Source organism: Acanthopagrus latus, chromosome 12 (assembly GCF_904848185.1).
Source record: "Acanthopagrus latus isolate v.2019 chromosome 12, fAcaLat1.1, whole genome shotgun sequence".
Lineage (NCBI taxonomy): Eukaryota > Metazoa > Chordata > Actinopteri > Spariformes > Sparidae > Acanthopagrus > Acanthopagrus latus.
The window spans coordinates 20125194-20145803 of record NC_051050.1 but is presented as its reverse complement, the minus strand read 5'-3'; the positions used below and the strand labels follow the sequence as shown (position 1 = coordinate 20145803).

General features: G+C 41.1%; 1 protein-coding gene across 6 annotated transcripts in view; it reads left to right on the top strand.

Moving 5' to 3' along the window:
- Positions 1 to 17509, top strand: part of nedd4l (NEDD4 like E3 ubiquitin protein ligase) — a 47776-nt gene extending 30267 nt beyond the window's left edge. For all 6 annotated transcript variants that reach the window (XM_037117938.1, XM_037117935.1, XM_037117936.1 and 3 more), the window contains 18 exons: positions 218 to 355; positions 2654 to 2839; positions 5596 to 5793; positions 6746 to 6823; positions 9338 to 9392; positions 9767 to 9825; positions 10178 to 10243; positions 10931 to 11160; positions 11951 to 12072; positions 12202 to 12272; positions 12559 to 12654; positions 12758 to 12831; positions 12978 to 13038; positions 13247 to 13306; positions 13866 to 13973; positions 14430 to 14526; positions 15063 to 15135; positions 15477 to 17509. In XM_037117938.1, coding sequence (XP_036973833.1) covers positions 218 to 355; positions 2654 to 2839; positions 5596 to 5793; positions 6746 to 6823; positions 9338 to 9392; positions 9767 to 9825; positions 10178 to 10243; positions 10931 to 11160; positions 11951 to 12072; positions 12202 to 12272; positions 12559 to 12654; positions 12758 to 12831; positions 12978 to 13038; positions 13247 to 13306; positions 13866 to 13973; positions 14430 to 14526; positions 15063 to 15135; positions 15477 to 15579 — 1875 coding nt within the window. In that variant the 3' untranslated portion in view covers positions 15580 to 17509. The remainder of the gene's footprint in view (positions 1 to 217; positions 356 to 2653; positions 2840 to 5595; positions 5794 to 6745; positions 6824 to 9337; positions 9393 to 9766; positions 9826 to 10177; positions 10244 to 10930; positions 11161 to 11950; positions 12073 to 12201; positions 12273 to 12558; positions 12655 to 12757; positions 12832 to 12977; positions 13039 to 13246; positions 13307 to 13865; positions 13974 to 14429; positions 14527 to 15062; positions 15136 to 15476) is intronic.
- Positions 17510 to 20610: the final 3101 nt, after the last annotated feature.

The following is a 20610-nucleotide window of genomic DNA, read 5'->3' as shown; positions in this document are numbered from 1 at the left end:
ATAGATGTTGAGAAAAAAAAAACACGTGGTATGTCGGAATAACTCAAAACTTGATTGAAAACATCAGCTTCTATGCACTTTCACAGACACACATTTGTTGCCCAAGCTCTCTTTCCATGCAGTCATTTAAAAGTAATTAAAGATTCCCTCCTCATGTCTCTGCACATGTCAGCCTGTACTGATTAGTTGTCTTTGCTCTCTCTCTGCACTCGGCCAGTCTCCCACGGCGACTGCGTACGCCTTGACCACCCCTGGCCTGCCCCCTGGATGGGAAGAGAGGAAGGACGGCAAGGGAAGAACTTATTACGTCAACCATAACAACCGCACCACTACCTGGACTAGGCCGATTGTGCAGGTACAGCAGGTCTGCAGGCGGGCCGGACTCTATGCATGGGACTGGACCTCACCTTGGTCACCTCGTGTGTCGGACCTCTTCCTCTATTCCCCCCCCGTGTTTCTCCTCTGTGTAGCCATAGAGAATGACGGACAGAGAATCAGTCTCTCTCAGCTCTTCCTTTCTCTCTGTCCGGTTTCTTTCCGACTTTCTTGTATGTCTTACTTCTCCCCGTGTCTAGCGCTTTGTTTGATACTCTGGATGAAGTGCAACTCTTTATTGGTCTCGCCTTTCTAAACCCCCGGCATGGAACTGCAACCACCACTTTTCCCTTCCCTTTTTCTCCCATTTCTGCCCTGTTTTTTTTCCACTTGTCTTTCTGTCTGCAAATGAGGCAGCTCCACATAGTCTGAGCTCAGGGACAGACTGCTGCTTGGGACTGGGTGTATGTTTGATGCTCATGTCTCTCCTCTTTGAAATCCACCCTTTCATTTCTGCTTTTATCAGCACATCGCCGGTTATATTATACATGTTTGTCTGTTGTTTCTCATCGCACAGACTTCTCTTTCTCTGATGCTCATCTGTTTTTTGTTATTGCTCAGAAGAAGAGGACACTGCCAGATGTTTGCATAACAATTTAATGGCATTGTCTTTGGTACATAGTTGCGGCCTGCTGTAAATGTGAGTTAACCCGTTGTGTCAGTTGATTGAGTGAGAATGTAAGAAACACTAACTTTAATTTTTCTCAGTACCTTATCTTATGGATCCCAAGCCTGTGCTCCATCATGAAAGGGGAATTCTGTTATTTTCAAACCTAGGCCCTATATTTACATGTTTTGGTGTGTAAATGATTCATACTTTCTAGACTTTTTGGAATCTGTCCAGTTGATCGCCTCAGCTGGCAGCCACAACATAATACTTGCAATTTACCTCTCCCGACAGTCTGGTCCAGGAGCTTTGTGGGTCCTGAAGTTCAGCCCAGATTATCTGGTAATGTGTGCAAGCAGTTTCGGGAGGTTTAAGGCTGATCTCTACAGCCCAGAGTCATCAGAGCCACCCGGATAAATAACATGTCTGATATCTAGGATTTACAATCTTCTGCACCACAACTGTCATTACGTCAGTAATTTGATAACCGCCAATGCGAGCGATGTCCCGAAGCAGTTGATAGTGCTGTCGAACAATGATACACATTCTAGCCCCGCAGGCTAATGTTGGATTGCATATAATTGATAGAAGATAATAAAATGTGGCAGTTAAAATCTCGCCTTCAGTTCTCAAAGAAGAATAGAGAACCAATGCAAACCCATACAACGAAAGCAGAAGTATTTTCTCATCCAAACTCATTTCTTCTGCCTTCGATGTTTCTGACTGTACTAAGTGTTAACGGTACTACTGTAGTTTCTTTTGCCAGTCTCCCCTTGTTTATATTTTCCTCCTCATGAGATCTGAGAGACATCTCATGAGATGGCTCATTGCTCCCTCTGGCACGATTATCTTAATAATATGCTTTCAGTGATGCGTCATTAGTTTCAGATCTTGTGGCATGTGCAGGTATGAGATTGGAGAGAAGAACATCTGTTAGATTATGTGCAAGATGCAGCCCGGTTTTTCAATCAGTTAATATTTAAAAAAACTCCTGTTGGCCTTAAAGTGCTTGTTTTTGCCACTGACAGACTATGGTTGTTATTCCAAAACAGCATTAGGGAGATTATTCCTCTGGAAATAAACCTTTTGTTAAATAATAAGATCCTTTTTGTGACCAGAGAGACAAGTCTATCTCAAAGAGAAGTCTTCGAAATCTTGCAAAGAAATTCATTGCTGAATAATTAGCTGACACTAACAATCTAGGTGAACTAAAAACTGTAACAATTTACCACTTGAGTCTACAGCATATACAAGACTACAGCGAGACAAGACTGTCTCCGTAAGAATCGTTTCGATAATTGTCAGACACTGTCAGCAACTTTGACGGTTGCAGCCATGTTGCGGCTATCAGCTGAGGCGATCAACTTGGGAAAACTTAAAAAACCATGCTATGTCTGGAGCCTTTACACAACAAAACATGTTAATATATGGCCCAGGTTTAAACATACCTGAGTTACCCTTTAATAATTATTTTTTTAAGCAATAAAATGATGGCCTTCTTTGGGCCTACATGAACTTTTGACGTTTTGATAAACTCTTTTTTCCCGGAGAGAAAAGCTTGCATCCACACCTTTCTGCTGCCAGACAAGCCTCTCTGACAGCATGGCTTTTAATGAGAGCAAGTTCTGTTTTCACCCCTCTTAACCTCAAAAGTGCTATTCTCACTGACAGCTGACTGAAGACGGAGCCAGCACCTCAGCAGCAGCAGCAGCAGCATCAGGAGGAGCCTCGGCCCAGGCACCCGCATCCACCCCCTCCTCCTCTTCCACTGCCTCCAACAACCACCTCCATGAGCCCCAAGTCCGACGACCTCGTAGCCTCAGCTCCCCTACTGTCACCCTTTCCACCCCCTTGGAGGTGAGAATTAGCCACCATCTCCATATTCCTCTCCTCTTTGTCCAATCCTTGCCCGTCCACACTTTCTTCACTGTCTCATCATGATCCTCACCCATCTACACCAGCCAGTCCTTAGTTTCCTTTAATCTTATCTCTCCTTCTTTCAGGTGAACTCTGTCTTGATGCCACTTCTTTCTTTTCATCCTTGCCAACCCTGAAAATGTTAATCTGATCATTTAACCACTCTTCTCTTCTCATTTCATCTCTTCTTTTCATCTCACCATGGAGGATTTTCCTTCTTCACACTACTCTTTTTTTCTTCAATGGTAAATGAGCTGATTGCTGAGGGCCAAAACAGCTCTCCATTTAACTATGATTGGTGGCATGAAATGGCCCGAGCTTTACTCAGGCTTTGTTATTCTTGATGATGGGTTTGTTGTGAACAGTGTGCACTCTTGGCACAGTCAGCGTCTCTTTCTGCTGCACAGTGTGTTTTTAAAGCAAAGATGCTAACAGAATGAAGCGTGGCGAATCCAAGATGGCAGATCCAGTTACTGCTGGGTGAATTCATTATTTAAATTGATCACACATCCCAAATGATTGTTGTAATTTGCTTAAGCGAACCCGGGGACATCCAAATCAATTATATGGATCCAAAGGTCATTTTAGTAACACAAAGGCAGCCATAAAAGCAATCTGAAGATTAATTTGCGTGGCATGGCTTCCTCTATGAATATCTTGAAAGGAACTTTAAGAAATCTTTATCACTTATCTCTATAAACTCCTTGGATAATCACGAGGAGTGGAAGATTGACTTATTGAAGTCATTCTTTCATGTCTTTATAGCGACAAGAGATATGACCTCCACAGTCAACATTTGCAGAGACTCAGATATCAGACAGTCGACATTAGCTGCTGTTTTGTTGATGCAGTGTCTGATTGTCTTTCTCAGTCTTCAAGTGTCACCATAAGAGTTCAGTGAGGTTGAGGACAGGTCCATGGTTGTCTGTGTTCTGCAAGTACTCTTCAAAATGCAGTATCTAAAGACCAAATAAGACATTATTACATGGATAACATGAGTCATCAGGTTTTGCACAAACTTGTGGAGTCCATGCCAGCTCGAGTGCATGTGTGTTAAGATATTCTGAAATTCCTTGAATGGATTTTTTTAAAGACTTGACTTGTCATTCAAACTCTTGAGCTAATATTTAATTTCTAATAAAAAAATAAAAAATCCATGACATCTGGAACAAATGCAAAACAGAAGTATTTTCAGACTTTTTTTGTTCACATTCAGAGCAAACACAGACACCTCATCTGCTCTAAATCCTGTACCCGCAGTTCTTCTACTGTAAAATCTTTCTACCCTTCAGAGATTTTAATGAAAGTAAGCCGTGGAGCAAGCTGGCATCAGTGGAGGGTTTTTACTGCGAAGCAGCTGCTGTGCATTTAAAGTATTCGACTCAGCTCCTCAATAGTTGCATTGTTTTAAAAGGAGAGGAACATTATTTTACTGCCCTCAATGATCACTGATCTTTCTGTATTTTATTGTGTAACATTATTTAAATCTTTAATGTTTTTGTGTCTGATTCTGTTGCATCTCTCAGGTTTGATGTACTTGTCATTATGTTGTTGCTTCATGTGTTAAAATGATCTTGGTCAGACATTTTAGAAAACTTGTGAACCATTTTTTAAACCATGTTTTTGTCTGAGCACATTTATCACCCAGGCTATGCAAAATGCATTTAAACTTAAACTTTAAATTATGCAGTGCAGCTATAAATAAAACTTGGCTAATTAAGATCAGCACAGTGTATCTTAAAAAGAACAGTCTTTCTTTGACCTCCTCCTGCATTTAATGGCTTTACTCTGTGGTGATGTTCCTGCGCTATACCAAGGGGAACAGACCTGAAGGAGGTTTAATTAAGGTGTGCGTGTTTGTGTGTGTGTGTGTGTCTTTGTGTTAACAAGACATTAAAGAGGTAAAGAAAGTGAAACACTTGCTGCTGAATGTTGTAATTACAACTTCCAGAGGAGGTGGGAGGTCTGTGGATTAAATAACGAAAGTCGTTTCTCTTGTTAAAAATCAGATCAGACAATGATAATTGCTGTAAAAAGAACAGTGTGATGTAGGTGCCGCCATTAACCTGAGAAACTTTCATCTGTTTAAAAGTTTATAAAGCAACACAGCCACAAATGGTCAGGCCTGTAGATACATGGTTTTGTGGATAATGGTGTTATGTGTTTTAGCCTTAACTAAGGTCTCCATCTATAACCCAAAATAGATTTCTTTTATACTAGATGTACAGTAAAATATTGGAGTTTTTCTTGGACTTAACATGATCCAGTAAATATCTACAGTACTGTTGTTACTAAGCCACAGAAGCTTTATCTAGGGAATCAGTCATAGCTGAAACTGTAGAGGCCTCGCTGCTCTTTTCTGTTGACATTTTGACTGACAGCTTGACAGGATGACAGAGTATGCAGCATGGGTATTGATTAGCTCGCTGTTATTTTCGTTGGGATCAAACGAGGACTCACTCTGACTTTCTCAGACGTATTGTGCTGCTGATGGTTTTTCCTACGTCTTTTCTAATGTTATTCCAGCATCTCTCGAGAGGACTGGTTTCCATCCCTGTTATTGTCCAACCATTGTGTTTCAAAGGATCAGTGTTGATTTGTTTCTCGCTGTCAGTCAACAGTATTCGGTTACACCTCCTTTTAGTCTAATGGGAGCGATAATATTTCACTGCATCGTTTTTGGTTTTTTTTTCCAGGGAGCCAACAACATCCAGGTGCGAAGGGCGGTGAAGGACACGTTCTCCAACCCGCAGTCGCCCCAGCCGTCGCCCTACAGCTCCCCCAAGTCGCAACACAAGACACAGCAGAGCTTCCTGCCCCCGGGCTGGGAGATGAGGATAGCCCCCAATGGACGGCCTTTCTTCATCGACCACAACAGCAGAGCTACCACCTGGGTGAGCTAACGCACAGTTATACCAGGCTGAATTGTGCTTTCAGCTTGAGGATCATATGAAAAATGAACGAAGGCTTCATTTTACATGTCTGCAAGTTTCCTAGGAAGCTTCCAGGAAAGAAGGAACTATGTTATTTGTTGATAATTATAGTGGAAATGAGAATTCCGATGTAATACTTACATAACCTCAGCGCGTGGGAGGTCAGCACTACATACAATGCAGCACGTATAAAAATATATGAAGTTTCCAATAATAAATGAATAATGAATGAGAATTTACTTGTGTCAAATTTCAAGGAAATGTCTCCCAACCCCAGCAGCTGTGTAGAAAGATAAGACTTTATGGATCCCCTTACTCTTGAGTAACAATTATATCTCCTTTTTTTATATATTGCTCTTTTTATATCATGTCTTTACTCCTGAGCGCCACTCAAAAAGCTCTCACGTTTATCTCTACCTTTTTTTATAATTAGTACCAATTGGCATAGTTTTTCTCATTAGGACCTGAAAATAAATCTAAATGTTTTTTTCCCTGCACACACATCCATCCAGTGATCCTTAAAAAAAAAACAGAGAAAAGACTAAGAAACATGCCGTTTGTGTTTTTTAACAATGAATTTGATATAAATGGGCACAGATATTCCAGAGCAAAATAAATTGTTAATATCTTGTGTTTGACTCGAAGACAGTGAAAATGTAGGGCAGTGGTCAGTGTTGATATTTCAGGATCTTTTAGTGACACCTGGTGGTTAGTCAGTCTCACATTTAGTTCAGTCCTTGTTAGGATTCAGCTCTTCATGTGAACTTTGGGGAGTTGTGTCATGTCAGAGCTGCTTTCAGAGCGAAAGGAAAATGTTGGTTTTAACTCTTTGATTAAATCATTCACATGCATCTGTGTGTCTCATTGTTCTCTCTCTCTCTCTCTCTCTCTCTCTCTCTCTTTTGACAACCAGGAGGATCCCAGGTTGAAATATCCAGTCCATATGAGGAATAAGAACTCAATGGAGCCTGGCGACCTTGGCCCTCTTCCTGTAAGTACACTCACTATTAGACCTACTGCGTATTCAACCTTTGGCCCACAAAGCACATTCATAACAACCTAATAGTAGTTGCTAAGCTTTGTTCACTCATTTACCAGTGCCATGTCACCATAACTGTTCCTAAGCTAATTAGAAAAGGGTATTTATTCAGCTTTTTGCACCATTTTCATATTTTTCTTGTGGGTTTTTCAAGCTTATACAGCCTAAGTCATGTCTGTGTTTAAATTTAATCTATGTGGATGAAGTGGCTTTTGCACTAAAAGATGAGACATGATCATGTGAAGAGACATTTCCTTTTTAGTCCTGTTAGAATAGAGGGAGAATGTAAGTGAGAAGAGCCCGGGGGCTGTGATAACTAGGAGGTGGAGGCTGTCTGTCACCTGCTCTGTTATCAGTTTGACATAGACAAACACCCAACAAATGGGCCAAATGTTACTGTAGGTAGCTGATGAATAATCAGAGCTTTCATGGGGTTGTACATCTCACAGGCTTGTGTGGTGTGTGCATGTGTGTGTGTTTTCTCTCTCTCTCTCTCTCTCTCTCTCTCTCTCTCTATTTCTTTCTCCCTCATTCTCTTTTTATCTCTTCGTTCTGGTGGATCTAATGTATGCTACTTCTACACCTGGCCATGTCTGTTTGGCAGCACCTACCAGAGGAGGTTGGTTGGTGCCTCCCTCCCTCTGCCTGCCTTACCTACCTGTCTGGTCCGGTCTGGTCAAATGCCTGCAGACAGCCTTGCGCTTTCTTTTCTTTTTTGTTTTTCCTCTTTTTCTCTCTATCTTTTCTCTTTCTCATGACCGGCATGGATGGACTGTACCTCTCCCTCCCCTTTTCATCAATATTTTTACCCCACTTCCTCTCTCTCCCTGCACCACCACCACCACCACCGCTACCGCTTTTGTGAGTGATTTGACATTTCAGAGAGCCCCTTGCCATTCTCCAAGGATTCCTCAGACTGCTCCATGTCTGTTCACCTGTATCGGTGTCTGAGGCACAGATAGATGAGTTGGGAAAGTGGAACAAAGCGAGATGCACCGAGAGAGAAGGAGAATGAATAAGACAGACTGAAAGAGGAGAAACAGGGTGGAATAAGGCGTAGGGATGCACTATATGTATCATGGGAAATTGATATATTCAGCTATTGGCTGATTATGAAATTGTTGCCTTTGAATAGATCTGATTACACAAAGCAAAATGGCTTTCATTGACAAGCTCGGCAACTATACATTCTGATACAGTAGAGGATGGTACGCACTTTTTAAAGATATAATACTGCATGAAAACATCTAGAAACTGGCTAGAAACTGAAACTACAGCTTTGTTTTATATTTGTTGTGTTGTTATTCCAAGATTATTACAACATGTTTCCAACATGTTCAAATCCACAGATATTCCCCAAGTTTACTCAAGGTAACGGTGTATATCATTTCCGCCGTCAGGTTTTACACAGGAGTGAAGATAAGAGAGAGAGATGAGAACTTTTTACTCCCAAAAGTTAAAGGGTAATCTCTGAGCTTTCCTCCCTTCATTCCACCAAAAGGTCTGGCTCTGCTCTCCTTCAGAGCTGGACGCCAAACGTCTTTTGTTAAAGGAAAAGAAGAACAAGCCCAGCATGCTGTTGTCCTGCTCATGACTTCAAACTGCTGCACCTGGGTGGAGCCAAACATGGAGCCACATTTTTTGTACGGCTACAGAGGAAGACATGAACTTCTTTTTAGAATATCATATATGAAATGATAAGTTATCTTATCTATACCGTTGACTAGAGGTAAATCCATATTGTGCATCCCTACTAAGGGGCCGAGGGGAGGGACGGCGGCTTCTTGAGAAACAAAGAGAGCTATATGCGTATGTGGAGGAAGGAAATGGCTGTATGCTGCATGTGTTATCAGCTTTTCAATCTGGTCTCTCCATTCAAGCAGTGGCAGCATAGAAAACACACACACACACACACACACACTCACACACCTGTTTGACAGATTATCAGACTCGGTTCTCTTCCCCACCCCTTTACTCTCAATCTACTGTAATCTGTTCTTTTAATTGCCTGACCGCAGGTGCTGTACGAGTGTGTGTGTGTGTGTGTGTGTGTGTGTGTATGCGCGCGTGTGTGTGTGTATGTGTGGCCTGTGACACCGTACTGAGTGGTCACCGTGTCAGTGGTGGTGTACTGGTTTGAACTAGTGGTGGTGATTTAACCTTTTAATGTTGTGGTCGTGTCCCTGCCTTGCTGACGTCTCAGACATGTCTCAAATAGGAGAGAAAAATCCTTTCTGTTCCTTTTTGCGTGTTTGATTGAGCTTGCCTCGCCTGCACCGCTGGGCTGTCAGTGTTTGGACCAATTTGACGGTCAGTCAAGGTCAATCAAACATAAATTTTCTAAAAAGGAAAAGAAAGTGGACGGATTTAAAGACTATTTGAGCATGGCCTGTGTAATAGTGATGTCTAATGGTGACATTTTGCTTTTTTTCTCACTCTCCCTCTCTTTCTTTGCTCCTCTTTTAGCCTGGATGGGAAGAAAGAATTCATTCAGACGGACGCACATTCTACATTGACCACAGTAAGACGACACCAATTTACCACTCTTTTTCTCTTCTACACTTGCATTTGGTCACATGTGTCTAACTTTATCTGCCTTTGACAAGTTGACTGGTCATTGTGTTTAAAAGTTATTGTATCATGCCCAGATTAAAAGTCCCATATTACGCTCATCTCCAGGTTCATATTAGATAATGTTTACATGCACTAATGTCAGAAAACACATAATTTTTCTCTTGCCGTCCATTGCTGCAGCACCTCTACTTGGCTCCTTTTTTGAAAAGCTTAAACGAGAAAGTGTTTCAGATTTTCCCTAAAAAAAAATGACCTAATTTCACTCAAGTCTTACTGGTTCCTCTTCTTGCCTGAAGTGTTTGTGTTGTGTGTTTCATCCAGATACAAAGAACACGCAGTGGGAGGACCCTCGTCTGCAGAGTCCGGCTATCACAGGACCCGTGAGTAGCTTCCTCTGCAGCTGCAGTGTTGCAACACACAGACAACAAGTTCCTCTCTCAACATTGTATCGCATTGTAACACTCTCATCGGCCTCAGTGACTTTGTACAACAAAGATAAATCACTTTGTCACTGCGGTTGACACTTAACATGCCGTCAGCTTCATGTTACTCTGTGTAACACTTGAGATACTCTTCTCCCACACTGCCGACTACACTACCCAAGTTAAACTCTATGTAGTATTGGGGGCTCAAAACAAGTAACATACATTAACAAAAGTGGAATATTTTTATGGATATTGCGTTTTTCATGACGTCGTATTTCATGATTTTCATTTAATGTTGTCTGTGCAGGCGGTTCCCTACTCGAGAGAGTTCAAGCAGAAATACGACTACTTCAGGAAGAAATTAAAGAAACCGGTAAGAAGTGAATTCTTTTAAATAATGACCCGTCTTTAATTTCTGGACTCTTGCTGGGAAAACAAAGCTAAACTTGGAGGGATGTCTAATTTGTATCATGTTGATTTTGCTTGATTGCAGTCATTGAACTTTCCTCACACAGTCTTGACTCTGCATGACTGAGTTTTTTTTGTTGCATTTGCATGTTGAATATTCATTGCAATCATTTCACATTTCTTTGTATTCAACACCCGGAAGGTGTAGTGCAGAGTGCCTGTTTTCTTATGCTGGAATTTGTCATGAACTAACTTCGACTTTGACAGAACGTTCAGTCTTATAGTTGAGCATGTTTTAAGGTCAGCAGACATGATTAACACACGGAAGTATAACCCTATGAATTATTTTCAGGTGTAATCGGTGCTTCAGCAGGCTGTGCACTATTGCAAAATGAGTTCTGCAGTCTCCATTTTACAACAGTCTTCATTCAGTTTTTCCTACAGGGGAGAATCACATTAAGGGCATTCAGTTAATTACAATCTGCAACTACGCTGCTAGATGTAACTAAATCCTAAACACTGGACCTCAATTAGTTGTCTTTCTCACATGCTTCCACCTTACCTGAATGAATTGCAGTGAAATACAAATTGTTGCTTGCATGTTAGACAGTATTTTTATTTATTTATTTATTTATTCATTCATTCATTCCAGGCTGACATCCCCAACCGATTTGAGATGAAGTTACACAGGAACAACATCTTTGAAGAGTCGTACCGTCGGATCATGTCCCTAAAGAGGCCTGACGTCCTGAAGGCGCGGCTGTGGATCGAGTTCGAGTCAGAGAAAGGACTGGACTATGGTGGCGTGGCCAGGGAGTGGTTCTTCCTCTTATCTAAGGAGATGTTCAACCCTTACTACGGCCTGTTTGAATACTCTGCCACGTAAGACCCTGCATCTCTGCCTTGCTGCGTGCTTGCTTGAGATTAACAGAGCTGCTTCCAACTGAAGAGAGGTTTAATCCACTGAGGCATTTAGCAGGATATGACACAGGACACCCTGAAGAGTTAAACAAAGCTGATGAACTGTCGTAAAGGAACCATGTAACATGTTTGCAGTCATGGAAAAATCTTTCTCCACTCATATTTTTGATTGTCTTTTAAAACAAAGCGGCACAAGGGGCAGAGCTGATGTATTGTTTCCCTTTGAGGCTTGTTAAAGCTTCCTTTTACTTTGATTAACTTTTCCTCTCATTCATAAAGCCATCCTGGAACAGTGTTTCCCACGCACAGTACTTGTTGAGATAATTAAAGGGTCGTATGTTTTCCTCCTTTTTCATGGCATTATCATCAAGAGATGACGCCTCACTTGAGTCTCTCGCAGAAGTAACAGATAATCAATGCAACAAAAGGAGCCTCTGAAAAGGCCAGGAAATTAAATAAGTGGGCCCTGACTTTAATAACACTGAGCTTTAATTTGATAAATATGATTAAACCTTTAAACTTTGGAAATTAAACCCCATTGTGATGATTCATCACAGTTTATTATTTAGTTTTAACATCATCATGCGGAGGCAGATAAATGAGAAAGTGATGCTTGGCAACCACCTGCGAGCATAGAAACACTCTCAAAAAACTATTACCTTTCACTGTGCTTTTAAAGTCACGTAACATTTTTTGTGAAAACAAATGTAAATGGCTTTCTTCTTCTTCTTTTGTGCTCTCGTCTCTGCAGGGACAACTACACACTCCAAATCAACCCAAACTCCGGCCTGTGCAATGAGGATCACCTCTCCTATTTCAAGTTCATCGGACGTGTGGCAGGAATGGCTGTGTTTCATGGAAAACTGCTGGATGGTAAGCTGCTTGATGCTATGCATTCTCCTTAGTTGGTGTAATGTTTATTTTAGTTGGTCGCGTGTATGTTGTTAGTCTTTGTTTCTGCACACATGCTCTTTCAGCACACTGTTGTTTTCTGCTCTTCAGGTTTTTTCATCAGACCCTTTTACAAGATGATGTTGGGGAAACAGATCTCTCTTAAAGACATGGAGTCTGTGGTAAGAGCTCATTGCTACTTGTTATTTAAAATCTTATTTTGGGCTATAACTTTGGCATAATAATTAAGATTGAAATATGTTTTTAATTCCTTTAATCCGCTTGTAAAACAATTTGCAATCTTTTGTTAACTACTGACCAATCAGCACTGACCCCAGGGTTGATTGTTTGAATATAATCGTTCCACAAACAAGAAGGAAATCCCTGAAATCTCATAAACAAAGGCCAATAAAACACTTAATTATCTTGGTGTCTCATGTTTATCTGCCCTGTGTTGCCTCCCTGCAGGACAGTGAATACTACAACTCTCTGAAGTGGATCCTGGAGAATGACCCCACTGAGCTGGACCTGAGGTTTTGTATTGACGAGGACAACTTTGGGCAGGTACGCTTGACTCAATCAGTCACTTTGAATCCGTTAAGATCTCCATGTTGAAGTGTGTCGGTAGTTTCCTGGCCTTCATTATTATCTTTGTTTGCTCTCTCAGACGTACCAGGTGGACCTGAAGCCCAGCGGCTCAGACATGGTGGTCACCAATGAGAACAAAAAGGAATACATAGAGTAAGGACACAAACAGTATTTTTCCTCCAGACTTAATTTTTGATTTATTTTTGATGCTTGTTGTAAAAATACATATCAAACATGAATCTAAAACTGTCCTTACAGTTGTTCTAGTATTCACGTTTCAATAATCTTCTCTCTGGCAGCCTGGTCATCCAGTGGAGGTTTGTCAATCGGGTCCAGAAGCAGATGAACGCCTTCTTAGAGGTATTTATGTGCAGTACAGAAGTCACCACTAGAGGGCAGTGTGATCTCAGACTGTGTTTCGGCATGATTGAGTCCCACAGTGTAGAGTAGGAGGCTGATTTTAAAACACTTTGGATACTTTATGCTTTTAAAACTGACACCTGACTTATTTATGCTGCTTACCTTGAACCGTCAATATGTTTTCATTTCTTTCCTGTTTAATTTTCAGGGCTTCACTGAGCTCATTCTCATAGATCTGATCAAGATCTTTGATGAAAACGAACTGGAGGTATGGATTCTTTATCTTAATCATCTTTAGAACTACGCTAAAAGGTTCAGTAAACCACAAATATTGATCCAACAGATTTCTAAATGCGAAACATGAAGAAAATATTTCCAAACACTACGTACACATTGAAGATTTTGAGATGTGCTCATTTTTATGAGCATACAGACGCATTTTGAGGAACACGTTACACGTATTAATCGCTTTGTATTGCCATGTAAAAATGAGACTGAATCGTTACGTAACTTTCTTAGCGCTCTAACTGAACTCTAATGTAAGCTGGTGCTGCAGACGGTTAGCGGTGATGACACATAAATATGACATTTTGGGGATTTTCCCAGAACAACTGTCCCAGTTCCTGTTTGTACATTGTACAGTTACTTTGGTAGATGTTGATTTTAAAGTTGCATTACAATACTTGTGCACGTTGGCAATTCAAAGCGAGTAACACATGTATGTTGCTTCACATCTAACATGTTGTACCCTCAACTTAACAGAGTTATTGGTCGAAATGAGACGTGGCAGTTGTTATAAATAACGTCTCTCTCTTGTCCCTGTGTAGCTGCTCATGTGTGGTCTGGGTGACGTCGACGTCAACGACTGGAGACAACACACTGTTTACAAGAACGGCTACTGCCCCAACCATCCTGTTATACAGTGGTTCTGGAAGGTATGTCTGCGTGTGTTGTTGTGTGGATTATCGCCACAGGTTGCAACATCTTTGCAGCGATAACTTTGATAATAAATGTTGGTTCCGGTCGTCTTTGCCTCCCACCTGCCACGAGGGTGCTGGCCTCGCTTTTGAAGATCAAAGTCTGTTTGGAAGAACAGGCTTGTTTGCTCTGATGAAAGAGCCCAAAGTGGTACCTGCCCTGGTTATCATCTGTCTTGACTCGAGCTTTAAAACACACACACACACACACGCACACACACAGTCACACACGCCGCTACAATCAGACAGCAAACAACACACACGAGCCATAATTTGTCTGTGTGTACATGCGTTGTCATGTCATCTGATTAAATGAACTGGCTCAAACAGCTTCTGTTTGAACCTTCCTCATGTTTTAGGAACTTTGATATTTGATAAATGAATTCTGTGAACTAATTGATTGGGTTCTTTCAGGTCGTCCTGTTGATGGATGCTGAAAAAAGGATCCGACTCCTCCAGTTCGTCACAGGAACGTCACGAGTGCCCATGAACGGCTTTGCCGAGCTTTATGGTTCGTTACTTCACCACATGGTCTCCTGTATTTCCTGTTTTTAAACCAGCACCAGTCCTTTAAAACCTATATATTACCCGCTGAAACTGCAGCTCCTGAGCTTTATGTAACAGGGAGACAAAAATAGTTTTCCAAGAAAAGATAAGTCAGTTACAGTTCCAAGAATTACTATCACTCTACACGTACAGAAAGATAAACAACAGATGAGAAATGTTCATAAATGTCAGATTCTGTGACTGCTAAAATGTCATATCCTTATTGACAAATACTGTATGTTATTAAAGTTTGGAGTTAGGTTTTTTATTTACCCCATATGTAAGAAAATAAGCCTCCTCTTTATGTAAATACTGAAGAAAGATCCAAATGATTCAATCACTAAAAATGAAAAATACCTTAAAAATAACTCAAACCTCTTTCTCTAGCTATGATTGGATCTATTAAATCAGCTTGGAGTTAAAGTTTTTGTGGTTTAATAAAAGTGCTTCTACATCGTAACTGTGTGTCATCATTATAATTATTGTTTATTTTTGTGCCAGGTTCAAATGGACCTCAGCTGTTCACCATCGAGCAGTGGGGAACACCAGATAAGTTGCCAAGAGCTCACACATGGTATGTCACTACTACACACACACACACACACACAATAACAAAGAGGCTACTGCCATGCTAAGCAGGGTTTAGCATGGTCATTATCTTATTTTAGCAATTAAGCATGCTAATATTTGTTAGCCATTCATTCATTTGCAGGTCAAAAACCAACGTATTGGACGAATTATTGTTAAGTTCCCATGTAACAGCATGTGGAGTGCTATTTGCTTCATCCTTCTTACGTGTTTCCTGTACAGTCAGTTAGCTACAGAGGGACGTATAGCAGATATTGATTGTTGTGTACAACCAAACAAATGAAACACCATGTTAAGGTTTTTAAATTTTGTATTTTTCTCCCCCAGTTTCAACCGCTTGGACCTGCCCACTTACGACTCCTTCGAGGACCTGAGAGAGAAACTCCTCATGGCTGTGGAGAACGCACAGGGCTTCGAGGGGGTCGACTAAAAACAGCAGCCCGTGACTGCATCTGACCAACCGACAATAAATAAAAAATAAAACACACAAAAGAAAAAAAGCCACAGGGATGTCAAACCAGCTGCTGTAGCAGTTCTGTGCGAGCATGTTGTACTGTACAGCCTGCCTGGGAGCCACCTCCACAGCACGGTGGTTTGAGACTGTACAGCGATTTGTCGAGCCAATATGCCTACGTCTTTGTATCTTTTCAGCGCGGTAGGTCCCTCCTCAAAAGGTGCTGGGGAAAGAACGGGAGAGTCGCAAAGTCAAATGCTGAAATCTATTATCCACAGGCATGAGCTGGCCCCCTCTGATCCGCCGTCTCTTTCCCCTCTACCCTCGTCCTGTGAAAATCTACAGTGCTGGAAAACACTAATGCATTTCAATAGCTCCTTTATGTACACTATAGCACAGTATTCGAGCACCTTTCCGTGGAAGGGTCCTAGCATGGCCTTAATCTGGCTCTTACATGCACTATTTCTCTAAGAACCTGCAATGGCACTATGATCACAACTCTCTCAAATCCTTAGACCAACACCAGATTACCTTAGGAATGCTAGCCAATCACATTTCAGGAAATCGGCCACGCCCCTCCGTAGAGCCTTCACTTATCTGTTGTGTGATCAGAAATCGCCACTGCAGCCTTTTGTAGAATAATGTTTCTCTTGTTTTCTTTAGGGTTTTTTTTTTTTTTTTTAAAGCCACTGGCGAAGATTCAAGATTGGGGGATTTAAAAAAAAAAAAAATCCCCAAAGATGATTTTTTTTTATTTTTTGTTTTATAGTTTTTCTCCTTTTTGTTTTTTTAAAATCATTGGTATAATTCTTGCAGGAAAATACTCTCAACGTATTTGTACTGATGAACAATGTTGTTTACTATTTTGACAATTCTATATGACATGGTGTGTGAAGTGTAAATCTGGCTAGTCTGGGAAAAATAATTAATCCATATCATTTGTTATGGTGATAGCAAATGTGTTGAATAAAATGGTTTTTATCGTAGTGCTATGAGAGCAGCATGAAACTGTATCTTGTGTTTGCTTCGACTACATGGTAGTAACTTGGACGTGTAATCGGTCTCGAGGTCGACAAGGGAAAACTAAAAAAAAAAAAACCCCGGTGGCTCGTTTCCCTGAGATGTTTGCGTCATGATTATATTAATATTCTCATGCCTGTTGCTGTTCATAATGCTGTAAATTGTTCTTGGAAAAAAAGAGAAAAAAAAATACCACGTTTTAAGTTCTTTCATGATATATAAATATATGTATGGACTACATTTAACAGAAGTATTACTGATCAACAACACTAAAATGAAGCTGTTTGCGTGCGCGGGTATTTGAGAGTAAAAGCTGTGATTGCCACTGAATATAAAGCAGCACGTTTCTTACAAAGGAAAATAATGTGTTTTCTTTTTTATGTTTCTGTTCTTCTTTCTCTCTCTCTCCTTTTTCTAACACTATTGAACCTAAAGGGCACTTTATAGATCACTCTGAGGTCATGTCACCCATTGTATGTCTTTTGTCGTTATTAACTTGAATGTGATTCTTTATTTTATTTTTTTCTTTTGTCTTTTTTTTTTCCATTTGGAGCACTTACCTGGTGCAATATAAATAGTCTGTAAATCTGGGCTGCTGCTAAGGTAGAAAAAGTTGACAGAGGTGAAGCAGAGGCTTCACATCCTTTTAGTATTCTCTATTTTCTCTCCTCTTTTTCTCGACATGTTCCTCCCTCGTGTTTCCTCCCTCCTGTGATCCCACCTCTCAAACTGACTCAGTAAAGAGTAGTCCTCTTTTTAGAGGGGTTTCTTTTTTTAATGAATGACGGGGGGGAACAAAAAAAAATATCACTTTTGTTAAAAGACTCCACTCTCTGCAACTCTTTGTGGTTCATTTAACTTCAAATAAAAATGAAACTTCTCAGAGTGTGTTGTTTGAGTTCATGTGGCTCGTTGACCTTCCTCACATAAAACATACATACAGACATACATACATACATAATACATACATATGATATAGATGCGTAACTACATTGGTAACTTGTTAACATGTTTGTTTGAGTGCTGTAGTCACAGGTTACATGGTAAAAATGTTTGATCTAACTTTTGATGATTGTCTTGTAAATTAGTAGTATTAGTATGTTGATCAAAACCTTTATAATCAGCTTCAAACTGAGCAGTTACATCATTAAACTGCTGATCCAATGAGTCCTGCATTCACTGTCTTACACGACAGGACCGGTGCTGCTGCTGAGGGAGACCGTTTTAATTCACCCACATTATAAACTGACTTCTTGATGTCCAGCAAACCCTGGTTCAGTTTTCTGAGATCCACATTTTGGTTTCTTAAATCAGGCACCAGAGTATCTGTCTTGAGACTGTCGACTGTCCCCATTGCTCTTTTTTCTCCTGCGTGTGTGCACACGTGGTGTGGTGAAGGGACCCCAGTTCATTCACACAATCACAATCTAGGAGTTATCAGCTCCAAGGACGAGCAAATAAAAGCCGCCCTGCCAGCCCGGGGACATTTTATCAAGCCCCGCTACCCTGCGATCTGGCCACAAACAAACCGAGAGCCAACTCCTCTTCAGATCCACCTTCTGAAACATTTCACCTGCGGGAAACAATGTTGCAAAGTGCAGATTAGACTAAAAACTCCTAAAATAAAAATGAAGAAAAAGAACAAATGGGTTGGTTTCCTGTAAAAGACGAGAGTCTCTCGCAGCGTGTCGTCCTCTCACAGGCGTTTGTCTCTACGTTACGTCACAGCGCTGACCTTACTGAAACCCTGACGGGACGTTTAAGCAACAGTCTAAACAAACGTGGATGAAAATGTTCTTCTCAGCTGAGCCTCAAGTTGGCAAATGCAGTTTTTGATTTTAAAGGTTATTTAATACGTTACATTATAAACATCTGGCTTTGGCTTCAGTTATCACAACTTCATTTTCAACTAAATGTTTCCTACTTTTAATATCTTCAGCTTTTTTACTTTGAGCGAACTATAATCATGCATCCTTTACTTTGAATAGCTTTTAATTAACTATTTCAGCTGCTTGTCCATTACTTTTATCTAATTATTTAAATTGTTTATCCATGTACCTAAGTATATTAACAGTTTGAGGTGGTTAACAATTACTTTTTTGTAATTGTTTTAACTGTTCATCCATTCATTCGAGATGATAGTTCAACTGTTACTCTTTTGCAACTGTTACTACTTCCTTAACAATCTGATTTAAATCCCATGCTCGCTTATTTCACACTTTTAATGATGACATGCGATCTGCAGCTGACTCGAAATGTGGACACACACACACACACACACACGCAAATAAACAACATCAGGTTGTCCCAGGAGATCATCTCTGGTGTAGGGAGGTATACAAGGTCACCTTCAGCAGCTTCATGAGTGTCCGTGGTGTGTGATGTGCAGGTGTACTGCTTCAGGTGGACCACCAGTTTGCCAGGTGACGGGGTTCATAATGAAACTGGGGGACCACTGCTTATAGTGAAGGGCCTAATTATTAACTAGATTCTATTCATTGGCAATTAAACTCCTAATAATTTGGATTTTCACTGAGGTATTTTGAGTACACTGAAGTTGTTCTTGTCAGAGATGCAGTGAGGATTTAACTTAACAACAAAAATGTGTGACAGCTCGACTTTGTGTCTATTTTTTTCCAAACTGACTCACGATCCTCTGCTGGTTGTGTGACTTTTCGGCCTCCCAGCCTCCTGCAGCCTGTTACCTTCCGCTCACTGTGGTTTCTTTCAGTGGAACCCTGCTTATTAAGGCCCTGTTGCCTCACTGGGGCAGTTTTTTTTTTTTTTTTTGGTCTCCCCCCTCCTCCACCCCTCACCCTCTACCTCTGGTCAGGGTCGATCAATACTTCCCCTGTAGCTTATCACTAATGTGGAACCGGCTGTTTGTCCAAACCCTGCTGCGTCTACATAAGGACTTGGGCGAGGGGGGACGGCATCGAACCCAAATGCAACAACCTATCACCTCATGAACACGCGGCTACGGACACACCACTGGACTTTTAGCAGTTTGGAGAGACTTGGGACACAAAGAGCTCCGAGGCGAAAGGGAAGGAGCTCAGAGCGCCGGGAGGAGCAGGAGGACGATTCAAGGGCCCGAATGAATCAGTCAGGGAAGAGGATCCAGTCCAGAAATCTGAGGTGAGTTTAATCCTTGTGTCTAAAATGTTTTGTCTCAGAGTTTTAGGAGTAAAGTTGATAAAAAATTTTTAAAAAAACTATTAGAAAATAAAACTTGTGCCAGTAAATATAATGTCAAGTTGTAATAGAATATAAAAGTTTGAAATCTACAGTGACATACGATCTGAAACAACTTTTTTCCAGCTATGTTTGAGAAAACTTTACGCCATTTTTTAGTCATACAGAAAACAAACTCTCATACACACACACACACACACACACACACACACACACGCTCACAGCTGCAGTCATCCTCACAACCAGTGTGAAGAGGACACGACTGGACTTTGGACACTTTGGATAAGCTCTGTGTATTTACTCAGCACCATTTCCCCTATTTTTAAACAGCTCTCTATGTTTTATTTCAGTATATTGACATGGATGATCATAACTCATAAAGCACAGTTTAACTGAGTTTCACGCGCGCACCAACACCGCGTGTACGTTGACATTTTACCTGGTGTCTCCTCTTTCTGCTGCCTCACCAAACTACCTCTCTCTCCACCCTCCTCCCCTCTTCTTATTTCACCAGGTTTCCCATCCAACGGCACCTCCAGTAAAACTCTGTCCTCCAGAGCTGTGGAGTGTGACAATGGTGTTTGTGTCCTCCGTATCAAACGCCATTATCACACTAAATAGCTACAGTGTGAAAATGGACCTCGATCGATGCCTCAGTTTCCTGTGTTTTGTGCCATCTCGATTGTCTTAAAACCACGAAGTGTGTGTCCCTCGTCTGTCGGCCTGCGACACGTTCGACCATGCGGGGATGAAAATAGACCTGCGGGGTGTCGATGCATCGTTCGTGATCTT